Source organism: Hylobates moloch, unplaced genomic scaffold (assembly GCF_009828535.3).
Source record: "Hylobates moloch isolate HMO894 unplaced genomic scaffold, HMol_V3 SCAFFOLD_19, whole genome shotgun sequence".
Taxonomy (NCBI): Eukaryota; Metazoa; Chordata; class Mammalia; order Primates; family Hylobatidae; genus Hylobates; species Hylobates moloch.
The window spans coordinates 46,216,340-46,240,378 of NW_026652294.1; the positions used below are offsets into that span (position 1 = coordinate 46,216,340).

The 24,039-nt window shown below is 47.2% G+C and overlaps 1 protein-coding gene across 5 annotated transcripts in view; it reads left to right on the forward strand.

Annotated features, from left to right (window-relative positions):
• The window catches only part of TRIM16 (tripartite motif containing 16), a 44,767-nt gene extending 22,799 nt beyond the window's left edge, over window positions 1-21,968 (forward strand). For 2 of the 5 annotated variants that reach the window (XM_058431997.1, XM_032138020.2), the window contains exons 2-6: window positions 7,925-8,020; window positions 13,194-13,427; window positions 16,793-16,958; window positions 17,748-17,843; window positions 20,262-21,968. In XM_058431997.1, coding sequence (XP_058287980.1) covers window positions 13,227-13,427; window positions 16,793-16,958; window positions 17,748-17,843; window positions 20,262-20,845 — 1,047 coding nt within the window. In that variant the 5' untranslated portion in view covers window positions 7,925-8,020; window positions 13,194-13,226 and the 3' untranslated portion in view covers window positions 20,846-21,968. Of the gene's footprint in view, window positions 1-7,505; window positions 7,550-7,654; window positions 7,686-7,924; window positions 8,021-13,193; window positions 13,428-16,792; window positions 16,959-17,747; window positions 17,844-20,261 lie in introns of those variants that run through there. The other 3 variants (XM_058431998.1, XM_058431996.1, XM_058431995.1) reach the window with 3 other exon arrangements.
• The last annotated feature ends 2,071 nt before the right edge of the window (window positions 21,969-24,039 follow it).

The window sequence follows — 24,039 nt, forward strand, 5'->3', positions numbered from 1 at the left end:
CCTGCTGACACTGCATGCAGATGGCAGACCTATGGCCATTTCTTGGCAAATGTTCCCTGGCATCAAAGGAAAGCGGTTTCTAGGAAAGGGGGTCTACTTGCCAGGGCCCCTCCTTTCTGCCAATCCCTAGACATAGATTTTAGCTGGTGCTAGTGGGATTGTTCTGGAAACTTCTGTATTCCAGATGCCAGTGAGTCACTGTTTCCGGCCCGGGAAGCCACTTGCCAAACTGTTTCCAGTGTTTCCAGGGTAGGGAGTGTCCCATCAGGAGGACAGGTAGATAAAGAAATAGATCAAAGGAAAAAGCTCCTATAGTTGGGGAAAATAGCCTTCGTTGAGTATTGCCATGTGCTAAATGCTTTTTGTGGATTTTCTCACCCAATCTTCAAATAACTATGAAGTTATCTCATATCCTCATTATCTCCACCACACTTGTCCAAGCTCATAGTCGACTAAGTCACGGAGTGAGGAATGGAAGCCTCTGGAAAGCCATCCTACTGGAGGGACATGAAGAAAGGACACAAAAATCACAATATTACCTATCCTCTTTTTTTGCACCAAAACCTGCCACACATATACAAGAATTTTATTATTTTTAACTGGAAAAGTGACGCATGAAGATGTTAAAAAATAATCTTGACCAGCCAGGCGCGGTGACTCATGCCTGTAATCCCAGCACTTTGGGAGGCCAAGGTGGGCAGATCATGAGGGCAGGAGATCGAGACCATCCTGGCTAACACGGTGAAACTCCGTCTCTACTAAAAATACAAAAAATTAGCTGGGCGTGGTGGCGGGTGACTGTAGTCCCAGCTGCTAGGGAGGCTGAGGTAGGAGAATCACTTGAACCTGGGAGGCGGAGGTTGCAGTGAGCCGAGATCGTGCCACTGCACTCCAGCCTGGTGACAGAGCGAGACTCCGTCTCAAATAATAATAATAATCTCCACCAAACAGTGCAATCGATTTTACTGGGAAAGGAGGGTCTCCAGTCCATCCCAGATCACCAAACCTCCCTTTTCTCCTCGAAGGCTAATACTGTCTATAGTTTCTTGTTTCCTTGCAGAAATGTTCTATGCCTGTACCAACAGAGATACAATACAAATTTTAAATATAGGGCACCTAATGTATTACAGAGACGTGGGATAATTGCAATTCCAAGCAGGAGGAGTCGTGGAGAGCACGCACAGAACTCTGAATTCAGACATCCTAGGAGAGAAGTGTATTAGGTAAAATGAGGACAACTGAGGAATGGGCTTGAGGGCAGTTTGGGGCTGAAAAGCAACATGGCTTTAGGTACAGTGCTAAAACCCCATTCCCCAGACCCCTCTGCTTTCTGGTCTGCTTAAAAGAGCTCTTGTCCTTCCTGTGTCCTTGTCCTGTGTCCTTGTTTTCAGCTCGGAGAGCAAGTTTACTCTGTAAGTGTAGCCACACTCTAGGTGGCTTGTCCAAATCTTAGAAGTCAAAAGGTTTCTTGCAAGGCACCCAGGAGACCAGCCTAGAAGACACAGTACCTTGACGAGGCTAAAGCCTCCACTGGGATGATTTTGAAAGTCATCAGACATAACGAAGGCTCCGGAAGCCCAGTAGTCCCTTCAGCTAGCCCAGGCCTGCTAGAGTTACTTGCTGAAGGTCACTTTGGGTCATGTTGAAGGGCTAATTACTTGGGCAGGCATGCTGTGTATAGGAAACTGCAAACAGCAGGGTCAGCCATGAAGACACAAAGTGGCTGAGATCCTGCTTAGGATCCACAGAACGACTAATTTCTCAGTTAACCAAGTGAACCCTTTCTGAAGCTCCTATGGTTTCTAGCCATATCTGTGGGCAGACACTGTGTGCTTTGAGAGGTGGGTGTTCTTTCATTATCTTTTCTCTCCTGCTGAGCTTCCAGAGCCCAGCTATTTTTCATGTGGACCTCAGCACTTCCCTTTGCCCCAGCCCAGCATCCCCAGGGCCCTTGGTTTTTTTTTTTGTTTTTTTGTTTTTTTGTTTTTTTGAGATGGAGTCTCACTCTGTCACCCAGGCTGGAGTGCAGTGGCACGATCTCGGCTCACTGCAAGCTCCGCCTCCCGGGTTCACGCCATTCTCTTGCCTCAGCCTCCCGAGTAGCTGGGACTACAGGTGCCCACCACCATGCCCGGCTAATTTTTTTGTATATTTAGTAGAGACGGGGTTTCACCGTGTTAGCCAGGATGGTCTCGATCTCCTGACCTGGTGATCCACCTGCCTTGGCCTCCCAAAGTGCTGGGATTACAGGCGTGAGCCACCGCGGCCGGCCCCCTTTGGTTTTAAGAGCAGCTGATCTTGCCTGCTGGCTGCCAAGTCTTCTCACCTTCTCTGAATCTCAGGCTTGCTATGTAGAAGTGAGACCGCGCGCACGTGTGTGTGTGTGTGTGTGTATGTATGAAATCTGGACTCCTTCTATGACTGCCTTTCCTGTTTGTTCTGACCCATGAAGCAGGTATGGTTCTTTCGTGTTCCTCAAGCGTATCAAATGTTACTGAGTGCTTCCTATCGCTAAGTGCTGGGCTGCACTGTCTCGCCTCCAGGAGCTTGGACTCTAATCAGGAAGCCAAGGCACATACCCTAACTCCACAGAGTGCCAAGAGGCTGGCACAGTGCAATTACTGCACCTTTGGAGCCAACCCTGGGAGCGAGGCCAGGGCAGGTTCCTAAGGCAGGAAGACCTGAGCTGAGCCTTGTCCTAGATCTTTGGAGAGCATTAATGCCAGGCCACGACACTGAACCTCAGCATCAGTCCCAGAAAGTTCAGGACTGGATGCTGACTGCAGACACAGTCTCCATGGTGAGCAAGAGCCAAGTATCTAGAGCCAAAAGTATCCACGCTCATCTGGGGAGCGGTTAACTGGTATCACTCACAGCCTGTTTGCTGGCAGCCAAAAGGTGGGTGATAGGTGTATGTGGCCACTTGGGAAAGGGATTACTTGGGCCGGGCGCGGTGGCTCACGCCTGTAATCCCAGCACTTTGGCAGGCCGAGGCGGGTGGATCACCTGAGGTCAGGAGTTTGAGACCAGCCTGACCCATGGTGAAACCTTGTCTCTACTAAAAAAAAGATACAAAAATTAGCCAGGCACGGTGGCAGGCGCCTGTAATCCCAACTACTCAGGAGGCTGAGGCAGGAGAATCGCTTGAACCTGGGAGGCAGAGGTTGCAGGGAGCCGAGATTGCGCCATTGCACTCCAGCCTGGGTGACAGAGCGAGACTCCATCTCAAAAAAAAAAAAAAAAAAAAAAAGAATTTCTTTCAGCCATTTTGAGGAATGCCCAGGACTCAGTATTATATAACTTGTTTTTCTTATTCTCCCAGGCTGTAAGTATTTTGAGAGGGGGGAGTGTGTGTCTTATGTGACTGAGCTGGCCATATGTACTATGGTGAATTCTGAGCAGCTGACCGAGGTATGCAGTCACCGTCCAGGTGGACTCTAGTGCTTCCTTCTCTAGAAAGGCTAACCCTGCGTGCTTGGAATACAAAGGAACTGGCACAGTCTGGGATTTTCTTCTCTCTTCCCACTCTCCCTGTTCTTCCTATTTTTCATCTCTAATGTGCCCAGGGGTGTTAGAGAAAACACCACACTTTGAGATGAATTAGGAGTCCTTTATTAGCCGGTGACCGAGAGACGGCTAACCCTCAAAATTCTCTCGGCCCCGAGGAAGGGGCTTGATTAACTTTTATATCTTGGTTTAGGCGGGGTGGGGGTCTAGTTAGAACAATTTTACAGAAGTTAAGTAGTCAAAAAGTTAAAAGGATAAATGGTTACAGGAACGTAAACAGTTCCAGGTGCAGGGGCTTTAAGACTATTACAAGGTGATAGACACGGGGCTTTGGGCGTTATCAATCAGACGAATTCTTGAGGACTGCGGATATAGCTCGCCACAGTATCTTATCAGTTAATTGCATTCTTGGATGTGCTGGGAGTCAGCTTGCACAAGTTAAGTCCTTGAGGAAGGGGCTGCCAGTGAAAGAGCCAAGATGGAGTTTGTCTGGTTCTGTCAGCTAAGGGAGAAACAAGGCTAGGTGAATAAGGGAAAAACAAGGTTGGGCATTACACTGACATGACCTGGCTGCCACTCTTTGTGTGCCACCCTTGCCCTGTAGCAGAAGGAACCCTTCTGTTAGCATATTTATGTAGTCTTGCACCAGATGAGAAGCTAAATGGCTTGAATGACTTGACAAAGCCCATATGGCCAGCAAGTGGCAGGTCCCAAAATATTTCAGACTCCAAATAGTGTGCCTTTTGACACATTTGTCATTGTCTTGCTGAAGCAGGCAGAGCTCTGTGTGCCCTGCCTTCCAGAACTTTCTGTGCTCATGGGCACCACAGTCCCGCTTCTGGGCAGGGCCCACTCTGACCTGAGATGTGTGTGCGGCTGACCTCTTGGGAAACCCTGAAGCCAGAGTCTGAGGCACCCCATCATTTTCAAGGAACAGGAATAACTGGAGAAACAAGTCTTTCAAAGTGGCTCCACCTTTTGAGGTAACTGGGAGTGCCTTTTCTTGGGGTGACTCACTCAGGAAGGTCCCCGATTATGTACTTAGGAAGTCCTTTTCTCTCCTTTTATGGTAGTCTGCAAATAGCAGAGAAGCCCCTCACTCTGGTTGCTCCCTGGGTGCTTCCCTATGGCTCCGCTGCTGCCGACTGCTTCAACACATTCTTCTGTCCCTGCTGTTTAGATGCCGTGTTGTAGGAGCCTGTTGCTAGGGTGTGTTCTGCTGTGTCTTCCACCACATTTAAACAAGCAGCTCATGTTCCTTTTCTCTCCCCTGGAATGGGTCACTGTGTAAGCCTTTTTCATAGGTCAAGGTTCCAGGATTGCCCCCAAATAGGCCAGATCCACCCCCACTCCCCACTCCCAGGCATCACGTCTCAGGTATCAAGGATGAGAGGTCACTGGGGCCCCCTCAGCTCCACTCTCAGTGACCTGGAGCCTGAGCAAACATTTCCTCCCTTCTGCAGTGTCCTGGAGAGGCGAACCTTCTGCCTGCAGCTGCTTCCCTCCCCGGGGGGCCTGGAATTCTCCCAGTCTTCAGTGGAGAATGGAGAGACAGTTTTATGCCCTCTGAATTCTATTAGGGCACAATGACTCGCAGCTTTAAATGCAAACAGAAGCTATTAAAAGCAGTGAAAGCTATTCTTTTTTTTTTTTTCTTTTTTTCCCTATATCACCCTTGTGGAAGTAGGGAAGTGACAGGGTCTTGAAGTTTGCAAAGGCTTAAGTGCACCTTGGCACACCTCTTGGCGGAAGGTGTTTAGTGCATCCCAGGAGGCAAGATTGAAGCTGGGGCCAACGCAGGCAAACCCGAGGTTCTTGGGCAGGCACTTGCCTGGGCTGGGAGGGCTGGCTCTGCCTTCGAATACAGAACATGAATGGAAAGCAGCCATGGTAGCAGGAGTAATGATGATGATGATGACGATGCTGGCACCCACTGATGTTTATGGAACTCATTAATAATGTCCCTAGTACTATACAAAGTTCTTAGTGACATGTGTTATCTCATTAGTCCATTCTTTCCTAATCCTATGAAGCAAACACTTTACTGATCCCCATCTCACAGGTGAATAAATGGAAGTTTAGAGATATTAAGTTGTAAAATAAGAAACAGGCCAGGCACGGTAACTTACGCCTATAATCCCAGCACTTTGGGAGGCCGAGGTGGACGGATCACAAGGTCAGGAGTTTGAGACCAGTCTGGCCAACATAGTGAAACCCTGTCTCTACTAAAAATACAAAAATTAGCCGGGTGTGGCGGTGTGCACCTGTAATCCCAGCTACTCAGGAGGCTGAGGCAGGAGAATCGTGTGAACCTGGGAGGTGGAGGTTGTAGTGAGCCAAGACTGCACCATTGCACTCTAGCCTGGGCGACAGTGTGGGGCGACAGTGTGAGACTCCGTCTCAAAAAACAAAAACAACAACAACAACAAAAACTTAGGTTTGGTCTCTGCCCCCATTTCCTGGCACCCGACAGCTCTTAGAACCCCCAGACTCTCTGAAGTGATAAGTGTCTGAATGCCAGTGAGATGACTGGGTGGCTGAGGGGGCTTCCAAGAGCCTCAGGATGGGGGCTAGTTGCCAGGGGAGCCAACCCTATGATTAAAGGGTTTGACTTTCAGCCCCATCTCCCCGATCTCCTCCAGGGAGGGAAGTGAGGCTGAAGGTTGAGAGGATCACCAATGGCCAATGATGTAATCAATCATGCCTACACAATGAAGCCTCCATATAAACCCAAAAGGCGTCAGGTGTGGTGGTTCACACCTATAATCCCAGCACTTTGGGAGGCCGAGGTGGCAGGCAGATCATTTGAGGTCAAGAGTTTGAGACCAGCCTGACCAACATGGTGAAACCCCATCTCTACTAAAAATAGAAAAAAATTAGCCAGGCGTGGTCGCACACGCCTGTAGTCCCACCTCCTCGGGAGGCTGAGGCAGGAGAATTGCTTGAACCCAGGAGACAGAGGTTGCAGTGAGTCGAGATCACGCCACTGCACTCTAGCCTGGGCAACAGAGCGAGACTCCATCTCTAAATAAATAAATAAATAAATAAATAAACCCAAATGGCTGGGCTTCCAGGAGCTTCTGGATTGCTGAAGGGGTGGAAGTCCCTGGAGGGTGTGCACCCTGCACCTGGAGAGGGCATGGAGGTGTCACTTCTCTCCCACATCCCTTGCCCCGTGCATCTCTTCCATCTCCAGGTAGGGAGTGTCGGAATTGAGTTACATCTTAGGACACCCAGTTGATGTTGACGAATGGCTTCATGTGGAAAAAAACCCACGTTTCAGTTACAAAAGTGTTCTGTGTTGTGTGACTATAAGACAAAGAAAGTTTGTTTTTCCTATTCATAAGTAAATTTGCCCAAAGTTTCAACTGCTAAGAAAAAAAAATGTGGACTTCCCACCTGGCCATCTGGCTCCAACCCTACCCTCCCTGTGAGGCTCTTGTGGGGTCAGCCTAGGCTCGACTCCATGGATGAATTTGGAAACATGATTTTATCACTTGTACATTTGAAATAATAATCATGTTTACCTATGTTGACAAAAGGAGTCAAACTCTGTAACATATTTGAAGATACTCATCCTGAGCCAAATATGAGTGACCAATGGTCTGTGACACAGCTCTCAGGAGACCCTGAGAACATGTGCCCAAGGTGGTTTGGTACAGCCTAGTATACATTTTAGGGAGACATGAGACATCAATCAAATACATGTAAGATGTAATTTGGTTTGGTCTGGAAAGGTGGGACAACTGGAAGCCAGGGCTTCCAGGTCATAGGTAGATTCAAAGATTTTCTGATTGGTTGAAAGAGTGAAGTTATTGTCTAAAGACTTAGGAATGTCTGGGTTAAGATGATAAGAGGTTGTGGAAACCAAGGTTTTATCATGTGGGTAAAGCCTCCAGGGAGGAGGTTTTGGAGAGAACAGATTGTAAATGTTTCTTATCAGACTGAAAGAGTCTGCTGTATCAGTAATTCCAGAAGGGAGGAGGTTATAATGAGCCATGTCTGACCTCCCTTCCCATGATGGCCTGAACTAGTTTTTCAGGTTAACTTTGGAATGCCCTCTGCTGAGAGGAGGGATCCATTCAGATTGTTGGGGGGCTTAGGATTTTATTTCTGATTTACAGCTAGCGTGGGTATGGCAAGGATGGTGTGGGGTAATCCACAAAATGCTTGAAATGGTGAGCAGCACGGCATATGTGCTCACTGTATTTTCACTGACTCATGCTGACTGCAGCCCCAGGAGGGCACGGGCTCACCGCCGACCCTTCGTGCCTCCTGGCTGGTTTCTGAGATCAGCCACAGAGGTTAAACTTCTTTCCAGGGAAGAAGGGCGGGGATGTCAGGGCTGGAGAGTGCCCGTGTCCTTCTGTGTGCGTTGGGCTCCTTCCTCCTTAATTCTCTGCTTTCCACTTTTTAGGCTGAACTCCAGTGCACCCAGTTAGACTTGGAGCGGAAACTCAAGTTGAATGAAAATGCCGTCTCCAGGCTCCAGGCCAACCAAAAGTCTGTTCTGGTAAGACCAGCCTGGGTCAGCCAGGCCTGTGAGGGTGTGGGACATGGTACTGCATGCCTAGCCTCCATTCCTGTAGGTTCCTTGGGGTTTCTCCACAAATGATAATTGTAGGTACAGTTGACTACACCACGGGGTAGCCTCACCTTGATGTCAGGATTTGTTATGAAATTAGTTTAAGTTTAACCTGGCAAGTGATTTGCTTTTTAATAATATAAATTAGAACCAAGACTAATCCTGTAATAACAACATTCTTATTTCTACATTTGCTTATGCTGTCTTGACAGGGTGTATGTGTGTGTGGGGCTGGGTGTTTACTCAGAGGTCCAGAAACTATACGTAATCTTGGCTTCTTGCATTATATGAGGGTGTTCTGCATGTGAGTCTCACCAGTCCTATGACCTGGCAGCTGGAAAAAAGGAGTTGAGAACTCAGGATTGGTAATGGTATTTGAGAAGGCCATGGTGTGCCAGGCTAAGTAGGCAGCAAGTGGTCTCCAAGTGGACTCTGAGGAGTTCTACAAGTGCCTCTCATCAGTGGCAAGCCAATAACCACCACTCAGAAGAGAATGCAAAACAGGCCGGGCACAGTGGCTCACACCTGTAATGCCAACACTTTGAGAGGCTGAGGCGGGCGGATCACTTGAGGTCAGGAGTTCGAGACCAGTCTGGCCAACATGGTGAAACTCTGACTCTACTAAAAAATACAAAAATTAGCCAGGCATGGTGGTGCACGCCTGTAGTCCCAGTTACTCAGGAGGCTGAGGCAGGAGAATTGCTTGAACCCAGGAGGCAGAGGCTGCAGTGAGCCAAGTTTGCACCACTGTACTCCAGCCTGGGTAACAGAGTGAGACTGTGTTTCAAAAAAAAGAGAGAGAATGCTAAACACCTACCCTATGGAAGTGAATCAGCATTGTCATCTTTATATCTTGAGAATGAATGATTCCATCCATCATCCATCCATCCATTCATCTACCCCTAATGCAGGTATTCATTTCAACTTAATTTTCACCTCCTGGGTGTTTACAACCAACCAGCTACTGAAGGATGAAACACCTCTTTCTTACCCACAATATCTTATTAAAGGAAGAAAGAGAATTATCCCTTTAAAGTCTTATAAACCTTCAGAGATAATGGATTTCCAGGCTCAAGATAACCTGTAGAACCACATGGAGGGTCTTGTGTTTCCCAGCTGTTTAATTTTCAGACACTTTGATCCCTCCTCAGTTTTCATAAGTACATGATGACCAGGGAGGTAGTTATTACAATAGCTACCATGCACAAGGGGCATGAAGACATGGAGAGATGACAAGACTTGTCTAGGGCCATCTAGATTGATGGAATGGGAGAACCTAGAGTTGTTGCTCCCTTGACCTAAGAATGACTCAGTATATTGATAGGCGTGTACACCACCCTCAACTCTTTAAACCATTACCTGCTGGCTCCTTGAATGTGTCGAGGCCTCTCCTCTCTGTACTATTTCTGCTTGTCATCATTTTCGCAGTAAGTAATGCCCTTTGCACATTACATTTACATTCAAGCAAGAAGTGTTTCTCAATGGGAGGGTTTAGGAATGAGGGCCAGGCCACAGCAGAAGTCAATCTCAATCCACCAATATCATCTGATGCCTCCCTTCCACCATCCTTCCTCAGGATGGCCTCAGTTGGGGCTGGGGGTGAGGATTTGGATCCTGAGTTTGTCTTTAGTCTCAGGCCTCTTAGCCTCGTGGTATCGTGCTTCTATGAGGAACCTACAGGTCATAATTGTAGACAGGATTCTGCTCCTTTCCCACAACACCCTCATGCTGGTTCCCATGCTGTGTCCTGCTCCTGCTTTCTGGAGGTGATCGGGAGCGGGCAGTGCAGGCAGGGAGCACTCTGTGGCCTCTGTGACTCCTAGAGCCTGGATACCTGGAGCCTGAGTGGACATGAAGGGTGAGTAAGCCAGGGAACTAGGACACGTTAGCTAACGCAGAGCCAGGATCAAACATCACCACCACCATTTGCCCCCGCTCCCAAATAGTTATAAGCAAAACTCTCCTGTCTTCTGAGGTAGATTTCTTCATCGTTACTTCTTTGCCATATGGAAATGTAATTTGACTTTTAGATTTAAATCCAGCAATGATTACTATATCAGAATTTACAGTATTTGCAATGTCAAGGAGGCAACACCTGTAAACAGTTCGTTCAGGAATTGCTGGGAGTCTTGGCCTCTTTCCCTCTTGGTCACCTGCTCAGCAGCAGCCTGTGCATTTATAGTCCATTATGGGTATAGGATGTTCCCCTAACTGGTGCCCACAGTGAACAAGGGGCTAAGCCCTGTCTCTTCTCTGGTCTTGGGAGAGCTTCTGTTTAATGGGCTGAACTTAAAGGTCCTTCCCTGCAACCCCCACACAGCCACAGCCCATGGGCTGAAAGCTCAGCTGAACTCCTCATGTGCCTCCCCAGCTCATCCTAGTGAATGTGCCAGGGCCCAGAGGGAGAGGACAGGCTGCGCCAGCTAAGTGCTATACTGCAGACACATGGATCCCTAACCCTGGGCCCTACTTCAAGGCAGTGTGGAATGGTGGTCAAAGGGATGGACTCCAGAGACAGACAGTCTTGGTTCAAACCTTGGCTGTGTGATCTTGGGCAAATCAGTCTATGTATCAGTGTCTCAGTTTCCTTATCTAAGAAATGGAGACCCTAATAGTACCTACCTTTTAGGGTTGCTAGGAGAAAAGTGCCTGGCACATAGTAAGAACTTACTACATGTTGGTTGTTTTTATGATTATTGTTACATAATTAGAAGAGTGACCAGGCTAGCAGCAGAGGGTCCTCATTCTCAGGAGAGTGGGAACAGGGAGAGAGGTGAAGTGTCAGAGGGCTGCAGAGCCTATACCTGGCAGAGCCCCATGCAGCAGGTTTGCCACTTGGGGGGCCTGGGTGGGGCCCAGGTAGCTTTCCTGGTTCTCAGGTCTTCACTCTTCACACAGTGCTCTGAGCCTCCCATCCACAGTCCAGAGCCCATTCTCTGCCTGCCTCCTTCTCTACTATTGTCCCCACCTGCAGTCTTTCTGAGCAGCTGGTTCAGGTGCTGCTATTCCTCCTCCCAAGGGTGAGGGCCAGCCCTGAACAACAGGGCTCCAGAGGGAGCCATGACACCAGATAGCCTCAGATTTCCCAAATCGCCTCTCCTGCTGCCCTGGCTTCTCAACACCATCACCTGTCCAAAAGCTTTTCTTGGTATAGGCTGGAAGAGTTTGGATAAAGTCTACCATCCCCGCTCTTCCTTAATCCTATTACCACAGCTTATTTGCTCCCAGCTCTGTCCAGCTTCCTAAACTCAAGGAGGCCAACAGGTAATGGAAAAGTTGGCATAAAAATGAGAATGTAGGCCGGACGTAATCCCACCTGTAATCCCAGCACTTTGGGAGGCTGAGGACGGCAGATTGCTTGAGGCCAGGAGTTTGAGACCAGCCTGGGCAACATAGTAAGCTCCTATCTCTACAAAAAATATAAAAATTAGTTGGGCATGAAGGCGTGCACCTGTGGTCTCAGCTGCTTGGGAGGCTGAGGTGGGAAGATCGTTTGAGCCTGGGATGTCAAAGCTGCAGTGAGCCAGATTGTGCCACTCCAACCTGGCAACAGAGGAGACCTTGTCTCAAAAAAAAAAAAAAAAAAGAGAGAGAGAATATAGGGAGATTGTCTGTGTCCTCCTACCATCCTCCTCCAGTAGGGATACCCCTTGCTTTCTTTCCCCTGCTTATTCCTCCCTTTGCCACCAGATTGAAGACTGATCAGAGACCATTCTCATGGAATGAATTGCTGAGCCCTGGCCTAAGCCAGGGCCTGAGCCAGGCAGAAGACCTATCTGGTGTCATCATTTTTTCTTCCTATCTCCCTCTAAACCTCTAGGTTCCCACTCAGCCTGGGCCCAGAATCCCATCCTTTCTGAGTCCTCTCCTTACTGTGCTCCCCTTTTTGATCTGGGTCTCATTCTCCCTCCCTCTCTCCCTCTCTCCTTCCTTGCCAGGGATGGGAGGTGCCCCTGAAGCCTCTGCCCAAGGATATCTGCTGTTTGACTCACTTTGGAGCCCTGATGTTCAGAGCTGGCCCTTTACATTGGGAGGAGAAAGAGAAAACAGCACCTGGAGGGGTGCTCAGAAAGTCTCAAATAGGATAGGGCTGGAGTGCAGTGGCGCAATCTCAGCTTACTGCAAGCTCCGCCTCCCAGGTTCATGCCATTCTCCCACCTCAGCCTCCCGAGTAGCTGGGACTACAGGCGCCTGCCACCACACCTGGCTAATTTTTGTATTTTGAGTAGAGACAGGGTTTCACCATGTTAGCCAGGATGGTCTCGATCTCCTGACCTCGTGATCCACCCACCTCAGCCTCCCAAAGTGCTGGGATTACAGGCGTGAGCCACCGCACCCGGCCATCTGCACCAATTCTTAAAAATACCAGAGAAGAGGAACCCTTCAGAACTTGGAAAGATGTCGTAAACGTGATACCGATTGAAGGCATTCGTAGAGGATGCTCACCATGCAGAAGAGTCCACATGCATGTGCCCTGTCATTCAAACCCTTAATGTTTCTCACATGGGTTTTCTTTTATATTTTATTTGAATGTCACATTCTGTTCTGCATATACATGCTTGTCCTGGAATTGCTTGGGTGCCATGGTCATCTGCACCCTAAACGTTTTATGGGGATTGTGTGTGGTAGCGACAGTATCATCTTAGACATGCAGGCTCTGATGGACTCAGTGGTCAGTTTAACTGGGCATAATGAAATGCTAAGAAAGCTAATTCATGCTGATTATACAAAAAAAAAAGCCAAATTCTTTACCTCTTGAAATATAACTATCAAGTAGACTGAATACACGCATTGCTCTGGTAGGAAAATCAATTTCGGAAACTTGATTAACAATCCCAGAGTGTCAGGGTTGTGAGGGATCTCAGAGGTCATAGAGGAATTCACTCTCTCATCAAATGGATGAGGGGACCAAGTTAATACGTAAATACTTTTTCCAGGAACCTGGAATTCACATGAGAATAAAGGATTCCTTTTACAATAGGGAACTGCTCCCTAATATGTGTGTTTCTCAAGCTGACATTTCTGTATGTTGAGCTTCTATCAAGTTGGATGCCTCACTAAGAAATGTTTGGCTGCCTTCCACCCCCACCCCTACCCCCAGGTGTCGGTGTCAGAGGTCAAAGCAGTGGCTGAAATGCAGTTTGGGGAACTCCTTGCTGCTGTAAGGAAGGCCCAGGCCAATGTGGTGCTCTTCTTAGAGGAGAAGGAGCAAGCTGCGCTGAGCCAGGCCAACGGTATCAAGGCCCACCTGGAGTACAGGAGTGCCGAGATGGAGAAAAGCAAGCAGGAGCTGGAGAGGATGGTGGCCATCAGCAACACTGTACAGTTCCTGGAGGTATGGGGGGTGCGGGGGCAGAGGCATCCCACAGCTGCCCCAGAAAGCACCCTCTCTTTGCTAGGCCCATGGCCATCTGTGAATGGAACTGTTTTTTGTTAAATGGTGTGCACAGGGAGCTGTGGGAACAGACAGAAGCAGATTCTTCATTCAGCAGAGTATAGGAGGGGCAGGGAGGAAGGACTGCTCAGAGCAGGGAAGCTTGAAGCAGGTCCTGGAAGATGAGTCAGGTTCAATGTGCAGTGTGTTCCACGTAGAGGGGACAACATATGCAAAGGCAGAGAGGTTTGAGGAAGCACAGCTGACTTGGGGAGCCAAGGTGCTTTAACAAGGGTGGAGCCTGGGGTACTGGGTGCAGAGTGATGAGGCTAGCACGGCCAGGCAGGTGTCTGGCTGGGAAGGGCTTCAGATGGGAGAATGATGAGAGTCAGTGAGTATGTTTTATAAACCGCTCCAGCAGTCCACTGCATGGAGGTTTGCTTGGTAGGGATGAGACTGGAGCCTGCTGCTTTTCAGAGAGGGCTGTGGCTGGAGTAACTGAGGAAGGCTCAGAAGAGCGAATGCTTTTCATTACAATGTATCATTAGACGTTAAAGGTAAGCTGTTGGAACCAGGAAATGCTTTTCATTACAACGTATCATCAGACATTAAACCATAAGCCATTGGAGCCAGATCTGAAGAACATGTAACCTTTCGGGGAAGGAACACTAGGTTGGGGGTAAACTGCAACATCCTGAATCTGTCACAAAACAGCTCTGTAACAGCTCTTAACATCCCTGAGTCTCAAATTTCTCATTTATCAACAAGCCCACTGGAGTAAATATTTCAGAAGGCTCCATCCAAGCTCTGATATGCTGAAATACAATTTTTTTCTTGCTTGCATTTTTGAAAAAATTATCTGGTAGTTACAAAAAACAAATGTTTATTGTGAAAAACTTGGAAAACACACAAAAAAGAAAAAAAATCCATAATCCTCACACAAATACAACGTAGTTAACTTTCGAATGAGTAAAAGAGAAGCAGAGAAAGACAGAAACACCAACAAAGCGTCTCTCTTTCTGTCAGTTTCTTTGCTTTTCAATATCAAAACACAAAGAAAATATGAATAACCATTTAATAACCATTTGGCTTCCCACCTCACAAGTTTCCCTTAAGATCTACCCAAAGAGTATATAAATTATTTCTCTTTTCTCCTTTTGTAACTTTATTTATTTATTTTTGTGTGTGTGTGTGTTGTTTTTTGAGATGGAGTCTTGCTCCGTCACCCAGGCTGGAGTGCAGTGGCATGATCTCGGCTCGGCTCACTGCAACCTCTGCCTCCCGGATTCAAGCAATTCTCTGCCTCAGCCTCCCGAGTAGCTGGGATTACAGGCGCCTGCCACCACGCCTGGCTAACTTTTTTTTTTTTTTTAGACGGAGTTTCGCTCTTGTTGCCCAGGCTGGAGTGCAATGGCACGATCTCTGCTCACTGCAACTTCCGCCTCCCGGGTTCAAGCGATTCTCCTGCCTCAGCCTCCTGAGTAGCTGGGATTACAAGCATGGGCCACCATGCCCGGCTAATTTTTTTGTATTTTTAGTAGAGACGGGGTTTCTCCATGTTGGTCAGGCTGGTCTTGAACTCCCAACCTTAGGTGATCCACCCGCCTCGGCCTCCCAAAGTGTTGAGATTACAGGCGTGAGCCACCACGCCCGGCCAATTTTTTTTTTTTTTTTTTTTTTTTTTTTTGAGACGGAGTCTCACTCTTTTCACCCAGGCTGGAGTGCAGTGGCGCTATCTCAGCTCACTGCAAGCTCTGCCTCCTGGGTTCACGCCATTCTCCTGCCCCAGCCTCCCGAGTAGCTGGGACTACAGGCGCCCACCACCGCGCCCAGCTAATATTTTGTATTTTTAGTAGAGACGGGGTTTCACCATGTTAGCCAGGATGGTCTCGATCTCCTGGCCTCGTGATCTGCCCACCTCGGCCTCCCAAAGTGCTGGGATTACAGGCGTGAGTCACCGTGCCTGGCCAATTTTTTTTTATTTATAGTAGAGATGGGGTTTCACCATCTTGGCCAGGCTGGTCTCGAACTCCTGACCTCGTGATCCACCCACCTCGGCCCCCCAAAGTGCTGGGATTGCAGGTGTGAGCCACTGCACCTAGCCTGTAACTTTATTTTTAACATAAAAGACTTTAATACGTATAAAATAAATTCTAGTGTATGATAACTTATTTATTGGCCAGGCACGGTGGCTCACGCCTCTAATCCCAGCACTTTGGGAGGCCATGGCCGGCAGATCATGAGGTCAGGAGTTTGAGACCAGCCTGACCAACATGGTGGAACCCTGTCTCTACTAAAAATACAAAAAATTAGCCAGGCATGGTGGCGCACGCCTGTAGTCCCCGCCACTCGGGAGGCTGAGGCAGGAGAATCGCTTGAACCCAGCAGAGGCAAAAGCTTGCAGTGAGCTGAGATCGCGCCATTGTACTCCAGCCTGGGTGACAAAGCAAGACTATGTCTCAAAAAAAAAAAAAAGATATTTATTTATTTTGGCAAAAGATAACATTTCCCCCCAAATTGTTGTTTAGGCATTCAAAACAACATTTATTGAATAACTTATCCTTTCTCCCACTGATTTAAAATGCTACTTTTGTCATGTACAGTATATAGCATTAAAATGTTGAATTACCCTTTTCTCTGTCAATTCTCTGGTTTTGATTTCCATGGCTCTATCTAATCATTTTCATACAGCTGTTTTCATTGCTGTGTTTTCTGCTATACCTGGTCTGCTCTTTAATGCTTCAGTTGCAGCTGAAGTTTGATACTGTGTTATATCCGAAAGCATCTCTCCCGATCACAGGTTGTTTTGAAACTTACATGAAACTATGTTATTATCTGTGTGAAAACACTTTCCAAATACAAAGCAAGGTACAAGAATTACAGAAATTTATGCATTGGATGAAATTGACAAAGAAGAGGCAGCACTCCTGCCTGAGAGCTCCTCCATTTTCTACCATGGCTTGTGTTTAAATTGTCAAAAAACAAGTACTGATGGAATGAACAAAGCAAGAATGTTCTTTATTTTTTGGTCCCCAGTCTGGACTGTGTATTGGGGCTGTTCTTGGCCATCTAGTACATCTTGATTTTTAAAAGCCCACTTTCTCACTTGATTTTTTAAAATCCCATTTATTCTGAGGGTTTAGCAGCTAGAAAAGTGCTTTCTATTTTGTTAGACCCTGAGCTTGACACTTTACATGTACTTTCTTTGTGAAGGACACATTACCGTCAGCCCATTTTACAGATGCAAAAAGTGACTTAATGAGGAGAGAAGCCCGAGTTTAGAAATACAGAAACCACAGCAAGTTCTGCTGTTTCCTTTTCTGCAGGAGTACTGCAAGTTTAAGAATACTGAAGACATCACCTTCCCTAGTGTTTACATAGGGCTGAAGGATAAACTCTCGGGCATCCGCAAAGTTATCACGGACTCCACTGTACACTTAATCCAGTTGCTGGAGAACTATAAGGAAAAGCTCCAGGAGTTTGCCAAGGAAGGTGAGACGCATTCTGGGCCATGGACTATAGTGGGTGTGTCTCTAGCAGTAGATGATAGGAAGGTGACGGAGAGTCAGGGAAGGGAGGATGAAATCAGGGGAATGTCTCATTTTCTTTTTTGTGTGTGTGAGACGGAGTCTTGCTCTGTTACCCAGGCTGGAGTGCAATGGCGCAATCTTGGTTCACTGCAACCTCTGCCTCCCGGGTTCAAGAGATTATTCTGCCTCAGCCTCCCTAGTAGCTGGGATTACAGGCACCTGCCTAATTTTTGTATTTTTAGTAGAGATGGGGTTTCACCATGTTGGCCAGGCTGGTCTCGAACTCCTGACCTCAAATGATCTGCCCACCTCGGCCTCCCAAAGTGCTGGGATTACAGGTGTGAGCCACCGTGCCCAGCCAAATGTCTCATTTTCAAAGCCATTCTTCAGACAGGGTGTGTTACTAATGGACTCTCATCTTAATGATTTTCTTTTACAATTGAGACCCAGAGAAGGACAATTAGTCGTGCTTATATTATGCCATCGGCTGGCATTTCTGTGACTAGCTTCCCAGGTTGCTGATGCCTATACTTTTAAGTGAAATCCAAGATAGTCTGGATCACTTTTTCAGTGGTTTATGCCTTACCTATGAAAGAAATGTAGTCTATTGAGCATATTTCTGTGAAACATTACTAGGCTTCAGCCCCTTCTTTCCCCAGGAAGCCCAGGGAAGGGTGGCTGGGAAGTCCTGATTTGCAGATTCTCCTGACCACCTGGACAGGTGTGCATTCACAGCTCTCTGATTTTCTAGAGGAGTATGACATCAGAACTCAAGTGTCTGCCGTTGTTCAGCGCAAATATTGGACTTCCAAACCTGAGCCCAGCACCAGGGAACAGTTCCTCCAGTGTAAGTTATGAACGGCACCCCCTTCTCCAGTTGTTGATATCAGTGCAGTGCTTTGCTAAGTCAGAACCGCCATCTCTCACCTAGGTTTCAGGTTCTTGCAACTTCATGTCTATCCCTAAATGATATACTTCTTAAAATTTAATTTAAACAATTTTTTTAACTTTTCATTTTGAAATAATATGAAACTTACAAAAATATTACAGAAATAGGAAAAAGAATTCCCATATATCTTTCACTCAGTTTCTCCTAATGTTGACACGTTACATAACTGTAATACATTGATCAAAACCAGGGAATAATATCGCTACAATGCTATCAACTAATCTACAGAATTTATTCAGCTTTCACCAACTCTTTCATCAATGCCCTTTTTTTCTGTCCCAAAGTCCAATCCAAGGTCACAGGTGTTTCCATGTCTTCTTAGTCCCCTTCAGTCTGGATCAGTCTTTCAATCCTTGTGTTTCATGACCATAGCACTTTGAAGAGTCTTGGCTAGTTACCAAGTGGTTCATTTCTATGTATGACTTGGCCAGAATTGCATAACTCATTGACCTGTTATTAAGTGGTATTGACTTGGTCCATTAGCATTTTTAAAACACTGCACAGCTGACCCTTGAACAATGTGGGGGTCGAGATACCAATCCCTCATATTGTTGAACATCCACATGTAGCTTTTGATTCCTCAAGAACTTAACTAGTAATAGCCTTCTGTTAATTGACATAAACAGTCACTTAACACATATTTTGTATGTTTACATATATATACATGTAGACATATATATATGTATGTATGTATATTTTTTGAGACAGGGTCTCACTCTGTTGCCCAGACTGGGGTGCAGTGGCTTGTTCATGGCTCACTGCAGTCTTGACCTCCCACACTCAAGCAATCCTCCTCCCTCAGTCTCCTGAGTAGCTGGGACCACAGGCGCATGCCACCACATCTGGCTACTTAAAAAAAATTTTTTAACAATTGTAGAGATGGTGCCTTGCTGTGTTGCCCAGGCTGGTCTCAAACTGTTGGCCTCAAGTGATTCTCCCATATCAGCTTCCCAAAGTGTTGGCATAAGCCTCTGAACCCAGTGAGAACTTTTTTAATTATGGGATTTTTAAAATAGCGTTTAATATGCTAATTCACTTGGCAAGTATATACTGAGCATCTTCTCTGAGCTAGAGAAGAATCCCATGCAAAATGTGAAGCTCATAGATTAGAGGGAGGACAAGCAGGAAGCAAACACTCACATGAATATATTATTACAAATGGAGAGGGGCGCCAAGTTTAAAAAGCCATGGTGCTCTGAGAGAGAGTGATTTAGAGTCACAAAGGGCCTCTTCGAGGACATGAACTCTCAGTTGTAGCCTGAACGGATCGGTAGGAATCACCAGACTCAGAGTAGGGCATGATCACACCTCTAAGGGAACAGGCTGTACCAAAGGCTCAAAGAGGATTGAGTGCTGAGTAGGTCTGAGGTCAGCACGGTGGAAATGTAGTAATCAAGAGAGAGAGTCAGAGATACAGGAAAGGACCAGGGATGTGAGGCCTGGTAGGCCAGGGTGAGGGGTCGCTGCTTTATCATAAGAGCAAGTGGCACCATGAAAGGGTTTTAAGCTAGAACAACATGACTGGCCTCAGCCTACAGCTTGAAACAAGCAGCACACCTCTGTTGTGGAGAAGGTCTTGAAGGGGGCAAGAGAGAACAGCGAACGACCAGTCAGGAACCCATTGCACTAGTCCAAGTGAAATAAGTGGTGGCTTAGGTGGGGGGTAACGCAGGGGGCTGGAGAGAAGTGGTAGAATCCATAGGAGTTACTGCTTCCTGTGTGTGTAGTGAGGATAGGGGAAGGGGATGAGGGCAAAACAAATGTCAAAAATGACATACAGCTTGACTTGAGCAATGGGGTGCATAAGACCCTATTATTCTTTGGGAGTGGGAGGAGAATATGAGGGCATGTTTGAGAGTTCTTCATGCTCCATTTGATCCATTCATTCATTTTTAAGATGTTGGTCAAATCTTTTAAAAAATGAATGAATGGATCAAATGTGGGTATAGGAGTACCTGCTTCCTCAAACACTTGCCAACACTGGGTAGAATAATGCCAGGCATTCAATACATGTTTGTTGAATGAATGAATGAATGAATGAATGAGTAAATTAATATATTTCTTGATTCAGTTCATCAAATAATATCAATGTCAAGCAATTTGAGCTTCATAAGGGAAGGGTGTAGATGATTTGTGCTCTCTGTTTTCTGGTCTTCACTCACCTCTTTTCCTAGGGAAACAGCAGCCTGGGTAAATAGAGACCAGAGAAATGGATGTTTTCTCATATGTGCTTTGGGGCCCAGCTGGGTTTAAAGCGTTCTGTCTGAATCAGCTGTCAGTTCCTGAACCACTCTCCTGCCTTCTGTGTCTCCTCAGATGCGCATGACATCACGTTTGACCCAGACACGGCACACAGGTATCTCCGGCTGCAGGAGGAGAACCGCAAGGTCACCAACACCACGCCCTGGGAGCACCCCTACCCAGACCTCCCCAGCAGGTTCCTGCACTGGCGGCAGGTGCTGTCCCAGCAGAGTCTGTATCTGCACAGGTACTATTTTGAGGTGGAGATCTTCGGGGCAGGCACCTACGTTGGCCTGACCTGCAAAGGCATCGACCGGAAAGGGGAGGAGCGCAACAGTTGCATTTCCGGAAACAACTTCTCCTGGAGCCTCCAATGGAACGGGAAGGAGTTCACGGCCTGGCACAGTGACATGGAGACACTGCTCAAAGCCGGCCCTTTCCGGAGGCTCGGGGTCTATGTCGACTTCCCGGGAGGGATCCTTTCCTTCTACGGCGTAGAGTATGATGCCATGACTCTGGTTCACAAGTTTGCCTGCAAGTTTTCAGAGCCAGTCTATGCTGCCTTCTGGCTTTCCAAGAAGGAAAACGCCATCCGGATTGTAGATCTGGGAGAGGAACCTGAGAAGCCAGCACCGTCCTTGGTGGAGACTGCTCCCTAGACTCCAGGAGCCATATCCCAGACCTTTGCCAGCCACAGTGATGGGATTTGCATTTTAGGGTGATTTGGGGGCAGAAATAACTGCTGATGGTAGCTGGCTTTTGAAATCCTGTGGGGTCTCTGAATGAAAACATTCTCCAGCTGTTCTCTTTTGCTCCATATGGTGCTGTTTTCTATGTGTTTGCAGTAATTCTTCTTCTTTTTTTTTTTTTTTTTGAGACGGAGTCTTGCACTGCTGCGTGGGCTGGAGTGGAGTGGCAAGATCTTGGCTCACGGCAATCTCCGCCTCCCAGGTTCAAGCGATTCTCCTGCCTCAGCCTCCCGAGTAGCTGGGATTATAGGCGCCTGCTACCACACTCAGCTAATTTTTTGTATTTTTAGTAGAGACGGGGTTTCACCATGTTGGCCAGGCAGATCTCAAACTCCTGACTTCATGATGCGTTCGCCTCGGCCTCCCAAAGTGCTGGGATTACAGGCGTGAGCCACTGCGCCCGGCCTGTTTGTAGTAATTTTTAGGCACCGAATCTCTCTCATCTTCTAGTGCCATTCTCCTGTCCAGGTAAATGTCACACTGTGCCCAGAATGGATGACCAGGAACCTTCAGAGTGGCTGAAAATATTGCAGAGTTATCATAATAAATTGCTAACTTGTGTATTTCCTATGTGCCAGATACTGTTCTTGTGTTTCCTGCACATTAACTCAGTCCTCACAGAACACCCATTGGGTAGATGCTTATATCATCCTTATTTTGCAGATGGAGAAACTGGTCCGGGGCAGTTAGCTAATTTGTTCAAGGTCACTCTTGTCACATGGTGAGTGAGGGGCAGAACTGGGATTCAAGTCTGGTTAGAATGACACTGGACTTTTAACCACCACATCATATTGCCTTCCTTTTTTTTTTTTTGAGACAGAGTCTTGCTCTGTTGCCCAGGCTGGAGTGCAGTGGCGCAATCTCGGCTCACTGCAAGCTCCGCCTCCCGGGTTCAAGCCATTCTCCTGCCTCAGCCTCCTGAGTAGCTGGGACTACAGGCGCCTGCCACCACGCCCGGCTAATTTTTTTGTATTTTTAGTAGAGACGGGGTTTCACTGTGTTAGCCCGGATGGTCTTGATCTCCTGACCTTGCGATCCGCCCGCCTTGGCCTCCCAAAGTGCTGGGATTACAGGCGTGAGCCACCGTGCCCGGCCTGCCTTCCTTTATTTTATTTTATTTATTTATTTTTTTTGAGACGGAGTCTCTCTCTGTTGCCCAGGCTGGAGTGCAGTGGCACAGTGTCGGCTCACTGCAAGCTCCGCCTCCTAGGTTCACGCCATTCTCCTGCCTCAGCCTCCCGAGTAGCTGGGACTACAGGCACCCTCCACCATGCCCGGCTAATTTTTTGTATTTTTAGTAGAGATGGGGTTTCATCGTGTTAGCCAGGATGGTCTCGACCTGACCTCGTGATCCACCCGCCTCAGCCTCCCAAAGTGCTGGGATTACAGGTGTGAGCCACCGCACCTGGCCGCCTTCCTTATTAGATCATGGACATTGTATAAAAGGGAATAAAATGCATAGCAGAGAAACTTCTTGAAGTTTGCAAATCCGCACACAACATCTGACTCAGCCATCCTGCCATGTACTGGCTCACTGCCTCACTGCCTCACACAACAGCCCTTTCTATTTGGGGACAGCAAACATTAGAAGAAATGTCTTAAAGTGTCTGAGTTTTAGTCCCTGTGACCTCTGGAAAGGGGCCCTACTCCTCTCCTCTAAAGTAACCTGGAATATGTGGACTTGTCTGATTTCTCATTCAAAGAATGGTTCTTTAAGAACTGTCACGTTGGCCGGGCGCAGTGGCTCATGCTTGTAATCCCAGCACTTTGGGAGGCCGAGGCGGGCAGATCATGAGGTCAGGAGATCGAGACCAGGGTGAAACCCCGTCTCTACTAAAAATACAAAAAAAATTAGCCGGGCGTGGTGGGGGGCGCCTGTAGTCCCAGCTACTCGGAGAGGCTGAGGCAGGAGAATGGCTTGAACCCAGGAGGCGGAGCTTGCAGTGAGCCGAGATTGCGCCACTGCACTCCAGCCTGGGCGATAGAGCGAGACTCCGTCTCAAAAAAAAAAAAAGGACTGTCACGTAACACCCACGCCCCAGGTGTTCTTGTTTTCATATTACATTTTCCACCTTCCTTTATGGTTCTCAGTCCTTTCCCCCTGATTATTTCATTCTTCTTTTGACAGATAAGCTTCCTAAGATTAATCACAAGCATTCATCAAGCCTTTAGGCAAATGGCAAACTGTCTTTAAATGGGTTTCTGAGGCTATTACTTGAAGTCTCTGGTGGGATTCACCAGAAATGTAAATTTTGAGTCTGTTCCTGTGACCTTTGTCAAGGCAAATCTCTTTTTCTTCAATCAGTCTGATTGGCCTGTCTCAAGGGTATATTACTTTAGCATGACTTGTTACCTGTATTTGTATCTAAAGATGTATACAGTGTAGGATTTAAAATGATTTTACTTTAATTTCATCACATCATTGCTTTATGCTGAGACACTTGAGATTGATGATTCCTCATCCAGTATATTCGCTCTCCTTCCTAGCTTAGTGTCACCTGCACAATTGGTAACCCTTTCTTCTTGTCTTATCCGTGTTGATAAATATATTGATGAGATTAGGACCAAATCTAGAATCTTGTGGCACTCAGTCAGTGGCTTCTAGCTTTAGTTATATACAAATTATGCACGGGTGGAACTGTGCAATAATGTAGCCCCACCTTTTCCACCTTTATCCACTGAACATGATGAAAGACATTTTCAGTGGCAGAAATCAAGATATGCTATGTTTAGGCTGGGTGTGGGGGCTCACGCCTGTAATCCCAGCACTTTGGGAGGCTGAGGCAGGAGGATCACCTGATGTCAGAAGTTCGACACCAGCCTGGCCAACATGGTGAAACCCTGACTCTACTAAAAATAGAAAAATTAGCCGGCCATGGTGGCACGTGCCTGTGATCCCAGCTACTCAGAAGGCTGAGGCAGCAGAATTGCTTGAACCCAGGAGGTGGAGGTTGAAGTGAGCTGAGATCGTGCCACTGCACTCCAGCCTGGGCGACACAGCAAGAAAAAAAAAAAGATATGCTATGTCTGAATTTCTTTGATCTCTGTAATAATGATCTCAAGACAAATTGAAATCAGCTTGGACTGCCTTATTTTATTGAATC